The sequence below is a fragment of the Dissoconium aciculare genome (genome assembly GCF_010015565.1).
Source record: "Dissoconium aciculare CBS 342.82 unplaced genomic scaffold K489scaffold_6, whole genome shotgun sequence".
Classification (NCBI taxonomy): Eukaryota; Fungi; Ascomycota; class Dothideomycetes; order Mycosphaerellales; family Dissoconiaceae; genus Dissoconium; species Dissoconium aciculare.
Window position 1 is genome coordinate 390,126 of NW_022984956.1, and position 20,074 is coordinate 410,199.

Consider the following 20,074-nt stretch of genomic DNA (forward strand, 5'->3'; position numbering starts at 1 on the left):
CTCGCAGCTACACCGGAGATCATACGCCGCATGAAACTTGTGATTCACGGCTTCTCGTGCATATCATCACAATTCCTCCGTTGTTCGGTGGCTGGCGAACGTTGATGACTCTCGGCGAAAGGAACTTGCTGTGAGTTCCTATTCGCTGAAACTTACTCCTGCATACAATGTGTGTTTCATAACGACGCTAGCGCCGCGTTTCAGAAATTCGGAGGATATCAATGTCGCGATCACTGGTCATGAGGGAGATCTGGACCGCGGTAACCTTTGCAGTCGACGAGCACGAGCATACATGCACAAGCATTGCCGGATGTTTCAGCCTAAGATCAAGAGTCCCCACATGCAGGCACGCATTGAATCAATCCGCCAAGGGCCCCAGGTAGCAAGAATGTAACCCACGATGTGTGGCTCGGAAAGCATCCACGTATGCCCTGGTTCGATGTTCTCGTGTGATGAGAGCTGCAGTGATGCTGACATCTTATTCGCTTCCTTGACGCAGTAGTCCTCACAGGGACTCCGAACGAACGACAAACGTCTGATGTGCAATCGACAATAATAAAACGCGATTGTCCGCTGGCTACGGCCCTATCCACCATTGGTTCGCCCCTCACGATGCGGACCGCTCATGTCAGTGTCTCGAACACTGTCGCAAAAACGGCCATGTTTCAACACCGCCCGCACAAGCGCTCGTGGAGCTTTTCCACCCAGGTACAACGAGAACTCTTTACAGATTGCTGATCGTCCTCCCCATCTAGATGACAAGCTAGCTCACCTCACGTTGTGCTCTGTCAGAACTCTAGACATGTAAGCAGTCCGACCTGCATCACCTTCTTAGAGTCCACACGTGCGCATGCGAAGGATTCCACACTTCAAAGCAGCCGTGGGCGACGATTTGCTCTTGAAGCGCCGGCGTTAATTGAAAGAGTGGAGCACCAAGATTGTCCACGGTAGCATCGTAAATATGATGCATGTATGTAGTCCAGCGACGAAGAGAGTGCTGCGACAATGCTTGTGGGTACCGTCATGTACAGACCTGAGCAGCTTCTCGCCGAAGCTACTCTCCTGCTGAGGTGTTTGTGAGGGATAATGAGTCACTGAAGGCGGATGATCTCGAAGGCCGCTCAGTGTGAGGTAGTCCTGGATGTTATGTACCTTTGTGATTAAATGATACGAATCGAAGTCTTCAGCAGTCGCGTGCGTTACGGCTATCAAGAATATGACACGATTCGAAGAGGTGTCTGAGAACACTCAGGTACTCTTGATTCGTCTTACGTGCTTGTTCAGTGAAAGCCCGCGAGACTGATCCGCTAGCTTTGGTACCCATCTGCACGATCACATTACATCGACTGAGAGATTGTGAGGTGATATTCACAAGCGAAAATTATGCCAAATTCAGTCGAATCAGAGATATTGACGTTCTCTGGCATATCGAGGGGGCTAGAATCAAACTGATAAGTGCCCAGGTATGTCTGAAAATCACGTGGGCCGTGCCCCAAATGAGTGCGGCTATTCTTCGGAATCAAAAAGTGTTCATGTGAACTTTGGGAACGATCGTAGACGCGGCACGGGGTCCGAATCTCGAGACGAACGCGACACCACGATCTCACGACCATCGCTTCGAACAGGCCTGCCTGGCGAAGGCCTACTCGAGGCACCCATCTCATCATCCGCGCGATTCTTAGCCCGCGACCCGCGCAAGCTCAAGTTACAGCAGGCCGTCTTCCACCAACCCCTAACAACATCTTCCTAATTGGCGCGGCTTTCTTGTGGAAATCGCAATTCATGCAATAGCCCATTGAAATTGATCGCGCAAAATCAGGACCCGAGGGAGAGTATCGCGCAGCAGGAAATGGCCTTTCAGCAGGGCGGCCCAGGAAACGGCGGGCCTGGAATGGGCCAGGGTGAGCATCATGGACCTCAGGGAACGGAGTACACTTTACAAGGTGGGTCGCGACATGAAAAATCGCCCAATGTGATTGCTACCGACTGGCTTTACTAAACGGTTCCTAGGTGTGATGCGCTTTCTACAAATGGAATGGCATAATCATGAGCGAGCGCGCAATGTGTGGTCGATTGAAAGAGAGGAGATGAAAATAAGAATCGCGAAGCAGGAGGGCGAGCTTCGTCACGCTAAGCGGATGTACGAGCAGATGGATCGGAAGGTCAGAATGCTAGAGCTTGCCATTGCGAACGAACGCAAGAACAAGGCAAACAGCGCGAACGGCACACCCGCGGAGGCCAAGCTGGCAGACACGGAGGGACAGAATGATCTCCGATCATCCTCAAAAGCCGCTGCAAAGAAGGATGATTCCAAAAGTGTAGACAGGCCGAACAACCGTACGCTGATTCACCATACTACGCCTCTCCGTTGGCAAGAATATGCTGACCAGCCTACAGAGCCCCATAATTCATTTTTAGAAACAGCTGGAACCAAGAATGTCACGGGCAATCCAGAAGATCACATTGACAAAACTTCCAAATATCTCAAGGACTGCATGGCAGAAATAACTTATCTGCTACAGCAGCCTCCGACCGGGCCTGTCGACGCGTCAAATGGTTACGCAGGTCAACCAGGTCAGCAGCTGGGCGTTCCGGAGGAAATGCTATGGCCACGGCAATCGCAACGTGTACCTCGTCAACCAGCTACATACGCTTCTCAGCTCCCCCCGACTCACCTACCGCCCCCGCTGCCCAACAGCCTTCCACAAAGCTCTGCCCAGCTGGAGGAACAACGCAGTGGGCGTTATCCGGAATACTCGTCTCTTCCTCAAGCATCCATCGACAACCTGCAGCAAAATACGCAGCACGTTCCTGCTCCTTACGATGAGCCGGCCGAGACCATAACGCATACTTTCGACAATCGTGGTCGACCAATTGAACCAGAACCACAATTGCCTCAACGCACCGAGCGAGGGCAAGCTGAACCAGATGGTTGGACTTTTGATGAAGAAGTCTTGCCGAGCACGGATGGCTATGCCACAGAAGTTCCTACCACACGTAGACCCGATACTGATCTTTTCCCAAGCGCTGCCGGCAGCACCCAGCTACCTGCAAAATCACCACCTCGAAATGGCCCCCAGGCACACCGGAGAAAGAATTCAGGTTCGCAATCCATGGCGCGGCGACGGAGCTCACAGGGCAAATCAGAAGCTTACGACAGCGCTGATACTGCTTCGGGCGGAGATCCATCCCAATTCAAGGTCAAGTTTGCGCTACGTGGACATCTGGACGTGGTGCGAAGTGTCGTGTTTAGCGGAGGTGGCAGTCCAAGCGAGCCTGAGGTTTGCACTGCTAGTGATGATGGTACGGTCAAACGATGGATTGTGCCCGCAACATATCAGAACTACAACATTGGCAACAATAACTCTGATCTGGATATACAAGCTTACTTCACTCACCGCGGCCACGAGGGCATTGTGACTTGTTTAGCAACCTGTCCTGCTAGCACTGGCTTTAGCACCGGCGGTCGAGCAAACGGCGACGGCTGGATCTTTTCTGGTGGCCAAGACGCAACTGTTCGTGTATGGGAGCGTGGTCGTGTGGATCCCAAGGCTACTCTTGAAGGCCATACAGATGCCGTCTGGGCAGTCTGCGTACTGCCGGCATCTGTCGGTGTAGTGTTTGGCCAGCTCAGCGGAAACTTCGGCGGCCCCGATCGACTGCTGCTCGTGTCCGGATCTGCAGATGGTACAGTCAAGGTCTGGGCGGTCAGTGCTCCACCACAAACCTCATCGCCGGCAACAGGTAGCAGGCGAGGTGTTGGCGGGAGTCGCAGACATAGTGTCACGAGTGGCAGCAATTTCCCATCGAGCCCGCAACCGAGTGTGGCGAGTACGACACCATTCGGCTACACACTGATCCACTCGATCGAGCGACCTGCCAATCAAGGAGCCAGTCCGACCAGCATCTGCGCTCTCTCACCATCTGGCGAGACTTTCGTAGTGAGCTACACGGACTCTTCCGCCTTGGTTTATGATACACGAAGCGGCGAGGAAATTGTCGGCATGGCAAGCAATGAGACATATGATGGTACCATGGCCACCAGTATCAATGCCGTCGTTGCGACGAGCACCAATCTGGAGGGAACCGGACACAATGGTATCGACTCAGACGAAGTAGGCGGTGGGGCAACAGGCGGGCGCGACGGAGTCGAAGGCGTCATCATAACTGGTCACGAAGATCGCTTCGTACGATTTTTCGATGCTCACAGTGGTAAGTACACTGCCTGTTCTCAGTTGAACGCTTCGCGCACAATTCGCTGACTTCCAGTACAGGTCAATGCACGTACACAATGCTTGCCCACCCTTCAGCGATCTCCGCATTATCGTTATCGAAAGACGGCCGGGAAGCCGTCTCAGCTGGCCACGATGCCAGCATTCGTTTCTGGTCTCTCGAGAAGCGGATCTGCACCCAAGATATCGTTTCGCACCGCGCCATGCGCGGCGAGGGTGTATGCGATGTCTGCTGGAGCCAAGATGGCCGTCTTGTCGTCAGCGCTGGCGGCGACGGCGTCGTGAAAGTCTTTGTTCGATGAGCATGGGTCGAGGGCGCGCGCGATGACACCTAATTCACGGTTTGGCCGCCTTGATCGCATTGCAACGAACGGACGCACTTACCTCTTGTCATCACGGCATGTATAGAACCTGAAACGAACACCCCAACACCTGTAACCATATTTGCGCATGGGCATTTTTTCGGGATCGGCGCAGGATTTGCGAATTCACGAGTGGCGAGTGACGAGACATAGACTGCACCGCTGGGCGAAATTGTCGCTCCATGGCATGATCGATCGGCGCTTGTCTTCTCTGTATATCAAGAAACGATTTGTGGATGATGCTGAGGTACTATTTTTCTTACCATCGGCATTGTTCTTCAGCCTTCCGAAGTTTGTTCCGACTAATGTTCAGCTTTTCTACAAGTCTCTTCGGGGCGCCGCGAATTTCTAGGAATATGATACCACGTATTAATCTATCTACCGAGCCTGCCGTGCGATCATTGATGACCAGATTGCCTGTCTTTCCCCCAAATGCCGCACTGAAGCTAGACCTCACCCACAGCAGACACAATCCATGCCCAGGTGGACAAGCTTCACGGAGAGGACAAGCCAGCTCGGCCCGAAGGAGATCATTGAACGTTGATCAAGAAAACGAAGGAGAAGATCTGCGCAAAGGCATGTTTCAAAAGCGTCATATGAATGAGCTGATAATGGTTGTCTGAAATACATCCACCCCCGGGCACCTTCACAGCCTTCCGACACATACCTTTTCACGTGGAGATGATGATTGGAGTCACTTTCACGTGCATTCCAAGCGATTTCAGACAACAGCAGCTGGCTTGTCGACCCCATTCACTCTATCTAGCAGTCTTGTGAGCCTTTCGCGCATGTCAAGTCCTACGATTTCCATTCTTTCTTTCGAAACTCTGTTTCTCTCACCAACTCACTTTCAAAACCTTTACCAAGAGATCACAAAACGAGTCGACCAAACATGGCGTACGATTGGCAGGTCGTCAATAGCATCTTGAACGACAGCGAGAAGAATCGCTTTCTATGCTGCGTGATAAACAGCGATCAAGGCGCTTTCAACAGCATTGTGAACTGGGAGAAAGCTACGAGCGACTTCGGCTCCGCCAGTGTCGAAAGCATGAGGAAATGCCTCTCCAACACGCTCAAGAAGATCGAAAATGCGGGAGGCAAGATCGGCGTGTCTGCATCTGACGGCGCCGTCAATAAGACACCAGGAAGTTCGAGCACGGGGAAGAAGCGCAAGACTGCTGCTGAAGCGGATCCTGGAGGGAAAAGTGACAGTGGCACGCCGACTCCGAAAGCTAAGCGTGGACGACCGAAGAAGGAGCCTGCTGCTGAATCACGCAAAGGTATAATGCCACGAATCTTCGTATGCTAGGTCATCGATATATCATCCATGATACTGACATGCCCCTTTCAGACTCTATCGCAGACACGAGTGACAACATCAACGGTCTTCTGGCAGACGAGGGGTTTGTTAAGTCGGAGTACATTCTTGAGTGAAATGAAGCTCCAAGGGTCTCCACCGCGAGGATTTGGACACGATTGGATTGACAGATGAGGCAGACGTGCTTTGAGTGTGTCGTAAAACTTTGCGATCTGGCATGACACAAACAGCCGAAGATAGCCATTGGTCTATGGAAGCATTCCATCATGTATCTAGGTGGTGTGAATGGCCGGAATCAAAGCCTGGAAATGTGTCACATGCTAGCATGCATTCGTGATCTGCTTTTCACTTGACAGCCTATCTACGGGCGAGTTTGTTCAACCCTTCTCTACCGCTCCCCCATTGTTGCTTTTAATCCAGTACCACTTTTGTCGCCAACCAATTCTGCCCACAATATTTCCCATTCGCAAATCGCTTCATCAAAGCATCAAGGCTACCCCGAAACCATGTCGACCGAGACCAAGGAAGCGACCAACCTCTTCACGACCGCCGAAACCAAGTTCGTCCATGCAGTTCTCAGGAACATGGAGGGCGGCATCAAGGCATGTTCGTGACCAGCATTGGTCGCCTGCCAGCCTTCCTTGAACAGTACAGATTGCACCCAGGCTGACTATCTTTTCTATTCACAGTACAACAAGGAAGCTGTCGCCCAGGAGCTCGGTATGAAAGACGCCGGCAGTGTCGGAGCTCGATGGAATACAATCTTCCGCACCAAAATCGCAGCCGGAGCGGCGTCCTCACCGGGCTCTACCAAGGCGAACAGTAAGACCAAGACCATCGATGACAAAGACGAGCCGCAGACTCCCACGAAGAAGCGTGGTCGGAAGCCGAAAGCAACTCAAATCAGGAACGAAGACGATGATGAGGTGGCAGCTCGACCGTCCAAGAAAGCGCGGGCGGATTCTGTGGCTGATGCTGAGTTCGAGGGGGGGATCTTCAATGAGAATGCTGCATTGGTGAAGGAGGAGTACATCGAGTGAGCCGAGCTGTGAGATCTCATTCCAAACAGCTGTAGTCAGTAGCGTGCGAGCGATCAACAGACCTCCCTGTGTCTCGGATGACATGCCGAACCTTTGCTGTATTTGACAATCCACTGCAATCGCAAGAAATTGTTGAGCGTTGGAGTCTCATATCAAGCAATCTCATTGAACTTTTTCGTACTCACTTGGTGAATGTGATGTGGGAGAGCAACCTTCATACATCACGGGTTCCAGGCCCTTCATCTAAGGAGCTGATATATCGCTATCTAGGCCTGCCTCTGCCTTCATCATCCCCATCGTATTCAGGACAGCTGTCAAGCTTGGCCAAGTCCGTCTTCATAGGTCTATTACCACCGCCAGCCATGCTCGATCGCCGAGTCCGTGGGTGATCTGTGTAGCCTGACGGGTGGGATTGCTTGTGCATCTCAATCATCATCTCGAGAGGTTGTCTTATTGTCCTCGGCAGAGTGACATCCCACGGCCCGGCCTGTCTCCGTCGAGGTTCGCGTTCGATGGCGCAAGAGTCGGAGTAGTAGCTAGAGTGCTCATCATTTGAATCGTCCATGTGCAGCTGTGAGTCGCCGGGTTGAACACTTTCCGATTCACTGCTTGGACTCTCTACAGTGAGTCTGGGCGTGCTCGGCAGTGGCAATGGGTCTTTCAGGCTCACGTCATGATACTGATCATGCGTTGTGGTGTCTGCTCCTCGTTGACCATGCCTCTGAAGAGCCGCCTTCCGATCTGGTGCCTGTAATGCCTTGACATGGACCTTGCCGGCGATTGTATCCTGGACGATCGGCGCAATGTTCTGAACAAATTCCAGGAAAGGGATGGGCGCGTTTTTGTTCTGCTTTGTGACGTTGCTTTCCTCTAACCGGCATTTGGAGCGTTCTGCACTTTCGGGAAACGAAGTGGACATGGTCCCGGCTTAGTCGGACAGTACACACGTACTTGTTGGAACTGGGTAGTTTGGGCTTTACGACAAGAGTAGCAGTTCAGAGTGATCTGCCTTTCAGTATATGAGCAATCGTCAGGCAAATAAGCATCAATCAATATGTCAGCGTAGCAACAATCTTGGAAACTTGATGACAGCGTCTGGATTACAGTAAACGAAAGTACTCGGGCTCTGTGTTTTACCAGCTGCCACGTAGCAGCCGTATGCCCGGCAGTACCGGGGACTGGAGTGTAGCACTGCATCATCGATTACCTTTCTTGGTGACATCTCTATGGGCAGGTGTCATGTGGGATGAGTTCGAGCATCAACTCTTTGTTCTTGCGGCAGGTACTCAAGAAAGCAGGTGCTCGAGCTCCCTGCTGCCGACGTCCTTGAAAGTCAAAGTATGCAGGTGTCTATGGCGCCGGACATACAGCTGAGCATTCGACGCTGTCTGTTCCAGACTCTACGATTCTCTGTTCGCGTCGTGTCGGCTTGGAAAAGTCACTATTGTTGCCGTCGACGTTGCCATGGCCTGTTTGAGCCGTCGTTTGATCAGCTTCATCAGTTAGATGGCATACCTCCAGGCCAAATGTAAGAGCAAATTGTCTTGATCATGACGTGCAATGTGATAGGACGAAACGCGACCAGGGTGTTTCGGGAATTGCTCTGACCAGGCTTAGGGTTACTATCTCAATGGCGAGACTCTGTTCAAGTACATCGATCACTCAAACAGAGGAACAGGCAAGCTTAGCTCAGCAGTGTTCGACGAAAGCGATACCATGATCATTTCTCATTTATTCTTTTCGCAGATGGTAGTGTTATCCGTTTACAACCTTTACACATCTACTTCTCGTAGACCCAGTCGTGCTGGGCAGACTTCCAGCTCTGAACCTCAGCCTTGTCGAACCAGAGAGCAATCTCTTTCTGAGCGGACTCAACGGCGTCAGAGCCGTGGCAGACGTTGCGACCGACATCCTGATAAACATGTTAGCATGCTTGCTGTGCCAATGATGTTGCAGGAAACTGACAATGGCGTAGTCACCACGGATGGTGCCAGGGGCAGAGGCGAGCGGGTTGGTGGCGCCGAGGAGGACACGGCCGGTCTTGACGGCGTCACGACCCTCCCAGACCATGGCGCAGATGGGGCCGCTACCCATGTCTGCAGGTTGTCAGTATGATTCTTTAGACAATCATCGGTGTCCGCCATCACGTACAGGTCACGAGACCCTTGAAGAAAGGCTTCTCGGCGAGGTCGGAGTAGTGCTTCTCGAGGTGCTCCTTGGTGGCAGTGACGAGCTTGATGGCGACAAGCTTGTAGCTACGCGGTGTGTCAGACATGCCGTGATTCCACAAGGTTCAAGCTTCATACCCTCGCTTCTCGAATCGGCTGATGATGTCGCCGACGAGTCCACGCTGTGAAAAGAAAATGTCAATGCCGAGTTCGATCGATCGAATCGTTATTGAAATGACGAGATCCTTACCTGGACACCGTCAGGCTTGATGGCAATGAAGCTACATTATCATGCGAGTGTTAGCTAGTGGGTAGTCGAAAGATTGCGAGTAAACGTGTGTTGTTGACGCCATTAGCTTACGTTTGCTCGGAGGAAGACATTTTTTCGGATTGTTGAGGTTGGTTTTCTTGTTGATTTTCGAGGCGGGAGTTTGCAAGAAGAATTGATCTATCCTTGGGACCAAGTTTCTTAAATATGGGCGGTAAGTGCTCTTCAGCCGACATTATGCACCATCCGAATCTATCAATGGACTTTTTTATTTGTTGTCCGCTTGTTATGGCGGGGTCCAGGCGGTGGGGTCTCTTAAGCTTTCCATTGCGGCGAGTTGCAGGGTCTCGACGTCGTCAGGGTTCATTGACGTGCCACTCGTTCAGTTGGGCCAGAAGTCATTGTGTTCGCTCACAGAACTGTCTTCTGACATGAAAGTCGCAATGTACTCGATTAACAATGCCGACACTAGTCTTAATTCTTAGCCTCCATATTGCCAAGTATCATCGTTGTCTTTCGAAATACTGGTGAGCATATCGCAAGCTACTAGTGCATCTGAAGTATGATGTTTCGAGAGCGATTGACACTGCAGCCCTTCAGGGCTGGTACCTGAAAACGCATTCCCGGACACGACTTTTGTCTCCGAACGTCCAATGACCGAAGCAATAAAGGTCACTCGCACAACGTGTTGTCATTGGGTATCCTAAGTTGGACATTGGTTGCTGCTGTCAAGATCGAACGACAGTAGCAGCAGCAGCAATACAGGCCATGATCATGTCTTCCGGTTTCTGCTCTGCTAGGAACTGGCTGGGCTTTGTTTTCTTACTGCTCACAATATGCTCGTTATTATCACCGGCTGGTAAGCTCTCCTCCAACCTCCACACAGTCCACGATAGCTAAGCAGCTCGCCTCAGCGGCCGTAAAGCGAGAGAATTTCAAGACTTGCGACCAGTCTGGTTTCTGCAAGCGTAATCGAGCATATGCGGACACTGTCGCAGCATCGTCATCATGGACATCACCATACCGACTCGAGCGTGGAACAATCAAATTTGGCGATGGCATCTTGACTGGTGCCGTGTATAAAAAGCTGTCGGGTAGTGAGGAGAACATCAAACTTCCACTCACCATAACCTTCTATGAGTCTGGAACTGCTCGCGTCTCGATCGACGAGGAGAAACGGCAAAAGGGCCAAATTGAGCTCAGACATGACAGCAAGGCGCGCAAAGAGAGGTACAACGAGGCGGAGAAATGGGCGATTGTTGGTGGCACCTCGTTGAGTACGGGTGCAGCAATCAATAAAGAGTCGGCGAAGGGCACAACTCTGGTTGTTTACGGACCTGGAAGCAAATTCGAGGCCATCATCACCCACAATCCGTTCGGTATCGAGTTTAAGCGGGATGGAGAGACGCAAATCAAATTTAATGATCGTGGTCTTTTAAACGTCGAGCACTGGCGCCGCAAAGTTGACAAGCCGCCCGTCGAATCTAGCACATCGAGTAGCGAAGACTCAAGCGACGGCGGGAAAGCTAGTGAGACGCCCGCTGCGGCAGAAGCAGACAAAGATGCTGGTGAAGATGAGAGCACTTGGTGGGAAGAATCTTTCGGTGGAAACACTGATGGAAAGGCGCGAGGTCCGGAGGCCATGGCACTGGATATTGACTTTCCCGGATATGAGCATGTTTATGGTATCGCTGAGCACGCAGGGCCACTTTCACTGAAGGAAACTCGTGGCGGGCAAGACAAGTACTCGGACCCGTACAGGCTATACAACAGCGACGTTTTCGAGTATGAGATGGACAGTCCCATGACTCTCTATGGCGCGATTCCATTTATGCAGGCGCAGAAAAAGGACTCAACGGTCGGCGTCTTCTGGCTCAATGCTGCTGAGACCTGGATTGACATCACTAAAGCGACCTCCATTGTCAACCCGCTCAGCCTTGGTGTGTTGGGCAAGACGACGACACAGACACATTGGATAAGCGAGGCGGGTCTGTTGGACGTGTTCGTTTTCCTTGGACCCACCCCTCAGGATGTCATTGGCGCGTACGCCGACCTTACTGGATATACCGCTCTACCTCAACAATTCGCCATCGCATACCACCAATGTCGATGGAACTATGTGACTGATACGGACGTCAGGGACGTGGATCGCAAGTTCGACAAGCACCACATTCCTTACGATGTCATCTGGCTCGACATTGAATATACGGATGGCAAGAAGTATTTCACTTGGGACCCCCTGACCTTCGGTGACCCAGCGGGCATGTTGAAGCAGCTAGACGAGCATGGACGGAAGTTGGTTGCAATTATCGATCCTCACATCAAGAATGAGGGCGGGTACAATGTTGTCGACGAGATGAAGTCGAAGGATCTAGCTGTGAAGAACAAGGACGGCAGCATCTACGAAGGATGGTGCTGGCCAGGAAGCAGTCACTGGGTCGATTGCTTCAGCCCGGCAGCCAGAAAATGGTGGGCAAGCCTTTTCCAGTACGCCAAGTTCAAGGGCTCATCGACCAATTTGCATATCTGGAACGACATGAATGAGCCATCCGTGTTCAACGGACCGGAGACGACCATGCCGAAGGACAACTTGCACTACGGCAATTGGGAACACCGAGACGTCCACAACATTTACGGCCATTCCCTGATCAATGCGACCTACGAGGGATTGCTTGCTCGTGACAAGGCGGAGGAAAAGCGAAATGTGCGACCATTCATCCTGACGCGATCATTCTATTCAGGCTCGCAGAGATATGCGGCAATGTGGACCGGCGACAACCTTGCCGAATGGTCACATTTGGAGGCTTCCATCCCCATGACACTGAGCATGGGAATCAGCGGTTACCCATTTGCTGGTGCCGATGTTGGAGGCTTCTTCGGCAACCCTGACAAGGAGCTGCTCACGCGATGGTACCAAGCTGGCATCTTCTACCCATTCTTCCGTGCGCATGCTCACATTGATACTCGCCGCCGTGAGCCTTATCTGGCTGGCGAACCATACACAGAGATCATCGCCAAGGCCATCCGACTCCGTTACAGCTTGCTACCTGCGTGGTACACAGCTTTCCACGAGGCAAGCGTGACTGGCGCACCGATCATCCGACCCAACTATTACGTCTTCCCTGGCGATGAGAAGGGATTTGCGATCGACGACCAGCTCTACGTCGGCAACACTGGACTTCTTGCTAAGCCGGTCACTAAAGCGGACACGAAACACGCGACCATCTACCTCGCCGACAAGGAAAAATACTACGACTACTTTGACTTCTGGACTTACGAGGGTCCTGGCGAAGTCCATTTGAATGCGCCGCTGGACACGATCCCGCTGCTCATGCAAGGTGGACACATCATCCCTCGCCGCGACCGTCCCCGTCGCAGCTCAGGATTGATGAAATTCGATCCATTCACGCTGGTCATCGTGTTGGGACATGCCGGCGATGCCGAGGGAACGCTCTACCTCGATGACGGAGAGAGCTTCGACTACAACGAAGGCGGCTTCCTCCACCGAAAGTTCTCCTACAGATCTGCCACCGCATCGCTGACCAGCGAGGACTTGGGCTCTCCAGGAAAGAAGACCAAGGAATACCTCAAGCAGATGGAACGCGTGCGGGTCGAGAAGATCATCGTGGTCGGCGCGCCCGCCGCCTGGAAGAACCTCAAGGAGGTCGGCATCACCGAAGAAGAATCAAATGGCCAGAGCGCGGCGGGAGCTGTCCGGAATGCTCCCTTAGAGTTCCATGCTCCTGTGGAGGGTCGGGCTGCGTTTGCAGTTGTCCGCAATCCTGCGGTGCGCATCGGAGCGGGCTGGAAGATTAATTTTGCTTGAGAGAACATAAGATCTACATGTCTTTTCGTGTAAATCTCAATTGTAATATTCCTTGTCTAGCCGCTGTGATGAACACGTGGGCGATTATCTTCGTAGGTATCAAATGGAAGATGATGAGCACATGTCTATGGGGGAGATTGCGCGTGACAGAGGCCCTTGCCGTGTCAGCATGATAAATGCTTCATGCGAATATGTTTATCACATCCACATCTATAATTGGCATCAATTAAAGAATGTCTCTTTATGGCATGAACAAAAGCCCGTGCCGCATTTGGCGTCACGACAAATGCTGTGGCCCGAAGAAGAAACAAAAACGAGCCTGGACTCTCGCCAATCGTCTTTTCAGGGAGCGCTGACAAGTTTTCAACACCCAGACAGCAAAAGAATGAGTGTCTTCCCAGCGAGCCCAAATTCAGCCGATACTGGATTTTCCAGATTCGCCGACCTGCCGCCTGAACTGCGCGACGAGATCTGGCTCCATTGTCTTCCGCATCGCGTAGAAGAGTTCGATGTCGCTCAAGGCAAGGCTTTCTACCATAACCACAGGAATCCCGATCGTCTTCCGCTGTGTACTCTTAACGCTACGACATATCTGAATTTCAGACCCCCGTTAATTACCCAAGTATGCCGCGAAGCTCGAGACATCGCGTTCAAGACAGGCAGTTACGAGGAATACAAGCCCGTTCGGGCTCCGAAGGCCTATTGGGTAAAACCCAGAGACATTTCTCTCAGCGGAAAGATCTGGCGCTCGCGTTCGTCGCCAAAGCTGGTACATCTAAACTGGGACCGAAGCTACTCACTGCACGGCTATTACTCTGGCTACTCGGGGCAGACAGATCCGTTACGATGCCTGGAACGTACCGTATTGATGCGTAGCAGCCGTGGTTCGATGATGAAGAATTACTTATCAACATCGATCGGCCGGGATCGCCTCGAGGTATTCGATCAGCATCAACAATGGCTGGTCGTTATGCACCTCGTAGTGATACACGCACCAATCCGGATCGTCGCAGAATCGGGACTGTTCGGTCTACTTGGCGACGCCCCTATCCAAATAGTCGAAGTCGCTAACGTCGACGAAATTGAGGCGATGTACAAGTTCGCCGAGCAGTGCTATGAGCGCACACGGGAGCCATGCAAGAAGAGCGAGTTTCGGCGCTCAGGAGCTGCGCTTGAAAAATACCTAAACCATCTGCTGACCCCTGCTTACGGTCCTGATCGTGTCCCGAGTTATGCCACCAGCATCCGCGCAGCCGTCATGTTCCGCGTGTGTCGCCAGAATTGTTCGCCTCCAGACCCACCGCCTATGGAGTCGGGCCCTGTTGGAGATCGTACCAGGGCGTAGTTCTCTACAGGACAATCAGGATCTTGAGACTTTGAATACCGCGGCCAACACGATCGGCTCTTCGCTGCAGGCTCCCCAAGAGCCATTCATTGCCACGTCTCTTTACGCTCATCATCGGAAAGGTCAGATCAGGTCGCCAACGAGACACTCCAACATCTCGACTTCCACGAGACCACTGCCTTCTTGCTCGTTAACCACCCAAGACCACTTTGGTAATCGAATCCACCTTCGACGACAGGGCCTTCAAAGAAAGTAATGCCATGGTGAGCTCGGTCGAAACATTATGAAGCCCGGTTGGAGTGGATAGCAACACTCGTGAACGTCCGTGCAAGGCAGAGATCCACATGCATGGGCAATTCAGTACAGCATGTACTCTTTCCTACAAGTCATACTTTGCTCCTTGTTGGTGAGCCATTTCTTCAACCCGAGGATATTCATCTACGATTATTGGAAGGCACGATAAGTGGACATAATCGACATGCTACTTTGGACGTCCTTGAACAAAGAACCTGAATATCCTGCAATTCGTGCTCATATACATGCACAATTTTCATCTGCCTGCAAAACCCAGCCCTCCCCAACTTCAGAAGTACAGGGAACGAAAGCCAAGCCCACCGTCCAACCAGCATCTAGCACCCACCGCCGAGCCTGTAATAGCCGCCATTTCCAGGGTGAAAGCCAAAGGCCGTAAGCTCACTGCAGGTCAAGTCCTCCTCGACGAGGAAGTAATGGCAGTTATCTGGATTATCGCCCGCGGAGTCACCGGGAGGGTATTCGGTGAGGCTGACCCGGGTGGGACCATTGTGGCATGCGAAGTAGGTCCCGCCGTTCTGGAAGATGCCGTCGTTGTTGGCGTCGTAGTCCAGGGATCCGCTGCGGGTCTTGCAGTCCTGGTCGGAGAAGAAGGTGCAGTACAAGTCGGCATTGACGTAGCTGGCTACAAGGACGGCGGCAAGGACCATGGAGCGGAGCATTTTGAAAAGTTTGGATTTTGGGGCTTTTTGGGTGTGATGCTGGATGTGAAATTGTTATAAATTGTGGATAGGAAGCAATTCTGTTGGTAGCGACGGCGTCGATCTTTTATGGTTTCTTGGTCCATCTCACTTACCTACTACGGTTGGGAACTTCAAGACGAATCGCCCATCAAGTGGACTTGAGGATGACGGTAAATGATTCTCCGGCCGATAACATTAAAGGACAGGCGCCTGTCCTTTCATCTTGTGATCGACCGGGAACTCATTCAATAGCGCGTTTCAGCCGAGCGAACTCAGGATATTGGAAGTCCTGTGAGCAAACTCATCACTAACACTGACTTCGAGACGTATGATCTCCGTCTTTAGATCGACCCGTAAGGCAGCAACTAAGCATACCGTCATAACCGTACAAGCCTGATTTCGACTAGATCAAGACTGAGATGTCCTTCGTACGTGGATAATGTCCCCCGCGCAGAGGACAGCAAGCACACTCTCCCCGAAACAAGGTATCTCGGCATATGTGACGTGATCAGAGGAACACGGTACACATATCTGTCCTTCTTCCAGGAAAGCCGAGTATTAAGCTGTGCGCCGCGATGTTTTGAAAAATACGGATGGTCGTTGGATTGGGCACAAGTTCACAATGGATGGCACTGATGGTCTATGGATTTGCTGCGCAAACAAGACTTAGGCGAATGGCTATTGCGCAAAATCTCTTCTCATTCCAGCACGCATTTGGATCTCCTTTCGAGGCCTGCTCCAAGGCGAGCCCGTGGAAAAACGCAACGGCGCCCGGCTCGGACCTGGTGGGAGGCAGTGCGTCTCGGTGATGAAGCCCTTGAATGGCAGTATTCTTTCAGCCGATTGGGGAAGAATTTCGCAATCTACGAGCGTTCATGCTGTAGGAATCGTCAATCAGAAAATATGTCGCGTTCTTCAGAACAGAACTTGAGTTTCTGAGCAAAACTTTTCGATTCTCGACGTCTGCGCCTCCTCTCTTGCGAGCGAGCCGAGGTCCGGGAAAGGAGGCGTGTAGTTGGGAGCCAGACAGGCACAATGTAGTTTCATGAAAGAAGATTCTCCGTGGACGTCCTGCAGTGCGAATTTGACGTCTCTTTTGGGGCGCATGGGTCGACGCGGTATCGAGAATTGCACCAGGACGACATTGTTTGATCGTTAGATCGGGAGGTGGGCATCATCAGGGTACAGCAGCTCTCGTCGAATACCTCGAGCGATAATGCCGTCGGGGCGTGTGGCCGTGATCTCAAAGGATAAAAGCTGCCGGGTCGAAAGGCGATTGCTTCCCCAATCGACCTTCCCGATCTCGAATACTCCTTGCTTCCACCCCATCCGGCGAATTACCAGGAGCGATGAAATAGAGACAGACATGCTTGCGAATGCGAGGCTGAGATTAGATTTGCAACACTCGGGGGCCTTCCCCGGCCATGCTTGGGCTTGCTCCTCGCCTTTGTGAACATCAACATATCGACGTCTGCGACAATCGAGAGATTATGTAAGCACATAGATATGGGCACGCTCTTCAATGATTCCTGTTTCCTCCTCTTGCGTCAGATTGAAACTTGAACGATTTTTCCTGAAGCGTTTATCGTACATATCGACCTCGTGGGTCCCATCCCTGTCGTTCAAGGCCCAAGTACTCTTTCCCTCGTCTCCACCGATGCAGGCGAGATTTGTCATTTAGTTGCGCCCGCGCGGGGCGCTACCAACACGCCGCGGCGCAAATCCCGATCGGGTACGTCAAATTTATGCATGGCTAGGTACCTAGCTAGGCGGTAAACCATGCCGGTAGAGAAGAATTGTGGAAGCTGTCTTCGAAGGATTTTTCGCTTGTGTGTGTGACTATGTATACGACCTTGAATGTGTCGCTTCTGGTATGGTATATGGTGAGTGATCGTTAGTCTTTTAGATTACGACGATGGTCCGGGTGATTCTCTCTTAGGCGGAACCAGATTTCTGATGCGAAGATGATGTGAAATGCGTCACGCGCTAACGAATAGACCCGACGAGGGTTCTGAAATAGATCACATTTGTTGTATGTTGGAACTCCACGTGGTCGAGGACCACATTCTCGCGTATTCCGACGCTACGCCAAGTCAAGTTGGATTGGGATGTCTGTGGGATTCGGATCATGTTGAATCACCCATGCCGGTGTCTTTGTGTGATGAAGTTGACATCACGGCCTGGATGCCCTGCAAAATTATGCCCGTGATGAAAAATGATGACAACCTCGGAATGAAGTCCTGAATGCATGGCGTCGGGCCGACGCCCCGCCGTCGATTTGGAATTGCCGCGCACGCGCGCGCATTCCGTTCCACCAATCTGATCTCCAAGCACATGGGCATGATACAGTAATAGTGATACTACCCTCACTCTGCTACACCCACCCGCCAGTACATGTACACTTTGCATATCTAAAGTATTTGCCGGCTGTAAGACCACACCTCGGGGCTGCCCATACCTCCCAGGACCATTGCGAGATGCATTGTCCGAATCGGGAACTGGCATGACTCGCATGCACTCTGCGTGTGCATTTGATTTGCAATGTGCATATTTCCATGACGGCCATATCGATCTCTTCAGGGCACTCCGCCGAAGAGAAGGTCGCAGGGTGGTGATTTACTGAATGGCGGTCAAAGTTTTATGCAAATGATCGGAATTGATCGCAACAACGGATTGCTAGCTACTTGGGTAGGTAAGATATGATTGCATTATGACAACATGTCAAATTTACTTTCCAAGGGATGTCGAACTACTGGATGCTATTTGCGCATCTATCGAGTTTACTCCGATCCAAGGTTGGGGAGAGAATTTGGATTTGTCAAGCGCGGCCGGGGATCTGGTGTGTTTGCTGCAGGCGGAAGGTGGACACGACGTGAGACTTTTTGCTTCCCGGGCCGTTGGACGGGCGCATCGCATGATGATAATCAATTCACCTGCATGCATCAATCATCAGTCTAGATCCTCTGGCCTGCTTTTCTCTTCCAGATCGCGTATGCACGCCTGCATCATCCAGACAAATCATTTCCTTTTCAAGTTATGCACAAAAGGCTACTGGAGCTACGTTCCGATACTCCGCCATGGAGAAACACCTTGTGATGCATTTCCAGCTGGGGAAAGCCCACATCGTGACCTCGTCCGCGTGTTCTCCAAGATCCGCAGCGCGATACCTATCCCTGTCTCGACCACATATACCGAAGAACAAAATGGCTCGAACGTGTTTCGACCGATATCTGCCGTATATTTGACGACAATTTCAGATGCCATCGGTCGGTGATGAGGTGATGCTCAAGTCGAGAATACAAATAATTGTACCACCGGAGGACAATTCAAATAATAAAACGCCTTTTTCCTGTCTTTGCGCGATCGGTGGACTGCGCGCAAAGTTTGTGGGGCCGTTCGTGCGTCCATCGTCGGTACGATCTCCCGCTGCAGCGTCCTGTCCAGGGAAAAGCTCGCAACACAGGGCTTATTATATCACGATGCTCTGGCATCGTGATAACCCATCGCCATCACCACGATCGTGTAGAGGAGTGACAAGCAAGCAGTCTGACATGCATGAGATCAATCTCCGACCGTGGTACGGAATCTTCCAGTTATCGTCGTTAGATGCAGGCCAGGGACTTTTCGGACGTGCCTGTGTTGCAATTTGGTGTATTGACGGTAATCCCTCCGCTGGCCTCTATGACAATTAATTCTTTCCACCATAGGCCAAGGCGTGCAACTCGTTTCAAATCTCACCGCCAGCCATGTTTAATTTCACGATACCTTCCAACCCTTATCTGAGTGTAGATAATCGTACAGATCACATATCAAGTCACCATCTGCCCTTCCCTCGCTATTCCTCCGAAGTGTGATCTCGACCAACCTTTTGCTGCTGCAAACTCGCCATCTCTACCCTCGTCAACCGATATCCTTCTCTGCGACACTTGATTTAAATTTCGCGAACAAAGACCGCCAACAAAATTAGTATCATAAGATCGACGAACATTAAATCGAGTAGAGGAAAATAAAACTTGTCCTTCAACGATATCGACCAACAATGTCATCATCGTCCTCGACCACTTCATCAATGGCCAGCCAAACACGACAACAACAACAACACCGCTACCTAGGCGCAGACAAGGCTCAAGATATCCAACAATGGTCCGCAAATGTCCCTTCCAAACTCTCCGATCCTGATGTCGAGTACCAATCCGCCGCGACTCAAGCCTATCGTCAGGCATATATGGAACTCCTCCTCAGCACCATGGATGCGAAAAAGAAACGATGAGCGAATGATCATCCGTCATTCAACATCATAGCCTCTCTCCATCAAGTAGTCCATTGCGACGAAGACGACCGGAACACTCTCCGGTCCTCTATATATGACCGTCCTAGCTGATCGCCCAAGACTGCATTGACAGACCGCGTTGCTCTCGACTCATTCGATCGTCTATCAGGCATCACCCCTGAACCTCACAAGTTCCCAGGTCGCACATACTCAACAGCAGATTGATATATCTACCAACTCGCAATCGCCT

General features: G+C 51.7%; 10 protein-coding genes across 10 annotated transcripts; 6 read left to right on the forward strand and 4 right to left on the reverse strand.

The window, feature by feature from the left end:
- Positions 1-1,849: 1,849 nt before the first annotated feature.
- K489DRAFT_388633 (WD40 repeat-like protein) lies at positions 1,850-4,534 on the forward strand (the record flags this gene model as incomplete). The annotated part of the gene is made up of 3 exons (XM_033606428.1): positions 1,850-1,943; positions 2,011-4,212; positions 4,275-4,534. 3 exons carry the CDS (start codon positions 1,850-1,852, stop codon positions 4,532-4,534), a joined length of 2,556 nt encoding a protein of 851 aa, XP_033459736.1.
- Positions 4,535-5,486: 952 nt separating this feature from the next.
- Positions 5,487-5,903, forward strand: K489DRAFT_319006 (uncharacterized protein; the record flags this gene model as incomplete). Its single annotated transcript, XM_033601366.1, has 1 exon — positions 5,487-5,903. One exon carries the CDS (start codon positions 5,487-5,489, stop codon positions 5,901-5,903), a length of 417 nt encoding a protein of 138 aa, XP_033459737.1.
- A 544-nt stretch (positions 5,904-6,447) lies between these two features.
- K489DRAFT_380076 (uncharacterized protein) lies at positions 6,448-7,067 on the forward strand. Its single transcript, XM_033604805.1, has one exon. The coding sequence runs from the start codon at positions 6,635-6,637 to the stop codon at positions 6,950-6,952; it is 318 nt and encodes a 105-aa protein (XP_033459738.1). The 5' UTR covers positions 6,448-6,634; the 3' UTR covers positions 6,953-7,067.
- On the reverse strand, positions 7,048-8,192 carry K489DRAFT_214884 (uncharacterized protein). Its single transcript, XM_033599681.1, has 3 exons — positions 8,160-8,192; positions 7,138-7,961; positions 7,048-7,065 (listed from the first exon to the last, which is right to left on the reverse strand). The coding sequence occupies exon 2, from the start codon at positions 7,869-7,871 to the stop codon at positions 7,215-7,217; it is 657 nt and encodes a 218-aa protein (XP_033459739.1). The 5' UTR covers positions 7,872-7,961; positions 8,160-8,192; the 3' UTR covers positions 7,048-7,065; positions 7,138-7,214.
- Positions 8,193-8,401: 209 nt separating this feature from the next.
- Positions 8,402-9,509, reverse strand: K489DRAFT_338123 (nucleoside diphosphate kinase). Its single transcript, XM_033602225.1, has 6 exons — positions 9,482-9,509; positions 9,371-9,401; positions 9,259-9,302; positions 9,104-9,207; positions 8,918-9,048; positions 8,402-8,864 (listed from the first exon to the last, which is right to left on the reverse strand). Exons 1-6 carry the CDS (start codon positions 9,499-9,501, stop codon positions 8,733-8,735), a joined length of 462 nt encoding a protein of 153 aa, XP_033459740.1. The 5' UTR covers positions 9,502-9,509; the 3' UTR covers positions 8,402-8,732.
- Positions 9,510-10,022: 513 nt separating this feature from the next.
- On the forward strand, positions 10,023-13,435 carry K489DRAFT_338125 (glycoside hydrolase family 31 protein). Its single transcript, XM_033602226.1, has 2 exons — positions 10,023-10,247; positions 10,303-13,435. Exons 1-2 carry the CDS (start codon positions 10,157-10,159, stop codon positions 13,212-13,214), a joined length of 3,003 nt encoding a protein of 1,000 aa, XP_033459741.1. The 5' UTR covers positions 10,023-10,156; the 3' UTR covers positions 13,215-13,435.
- Positions 13,436-13,599: 164 nt separating this feature from the next.
- K489DRAFT_409838 (uncharacterized protein) lies at positions 13,600-14,559 on the forward strand (the record flags this gene model as incomplete). Its single annotated transcript, XM_033607632.1, has 1 exon — positions 13,600-14,559. The coding sequence occupies one exon, from the start codon at positions 13,600-13,602 to the stop codon at positions 14,557-14,559; it is 960 nt and encodes a 319-aa protein (XP_033459742.1).
- A 478-nt stretch (positions 14,560-15,037) lies between these two features.
- Positions 15,038-15,577, reverse strand: K489DRAFT_380080 (uncharacterized protein). The gene has a single exon (XM_033604806.1). It carries the CDS (start codon positions 15,531-15,533, stop codon positions 15,189-15,191), a length of 345 nt encoding a protein of 114 aa, XP_033459743.1. The 5' UTR covers positions 15,534-15,577; the 3' UTR covers positions 15,038-15,188.
- Positions 15,578-18,264: 2,687 nt separating this feature from the next.
- K489DRAFT_424420 (uncharacterized protein) lies at positions 18,265-18,828 on the forward strand (the record flags this gene model as incomplete). Its single annotated transcript, XM_033608267.1, has 1 exon — positions 18,265-18,828. The coding sequence occupies one exon, from the start codon at positions 18,265-18,267 to the stop codon at positions 18,826-18,828; it is 564 nt and encodes a 187-aa protein (XP_033459744.1).
- A 476-nt stretch (positions 18,829-19,304) lies between these two features.
- K489DRAFT_214978 (uncharacterized protein) lies at positions 19,305-19,975 on the reverse strand. Its single transcript, XM_033599682.1, has one exon. It carries the CDS (start codon positions 19,775-19,777, stop codon positions 19,364-19,366), a length of 414 nt encoding a protein of 137 aa, XP_033459745.1. The 5' UTR covers positions 19,778-19,975; the 3' UTR covers positions 19,305-19,363.
- Positions 19,976-20,074: the final 99 nt, after the last annotated feature.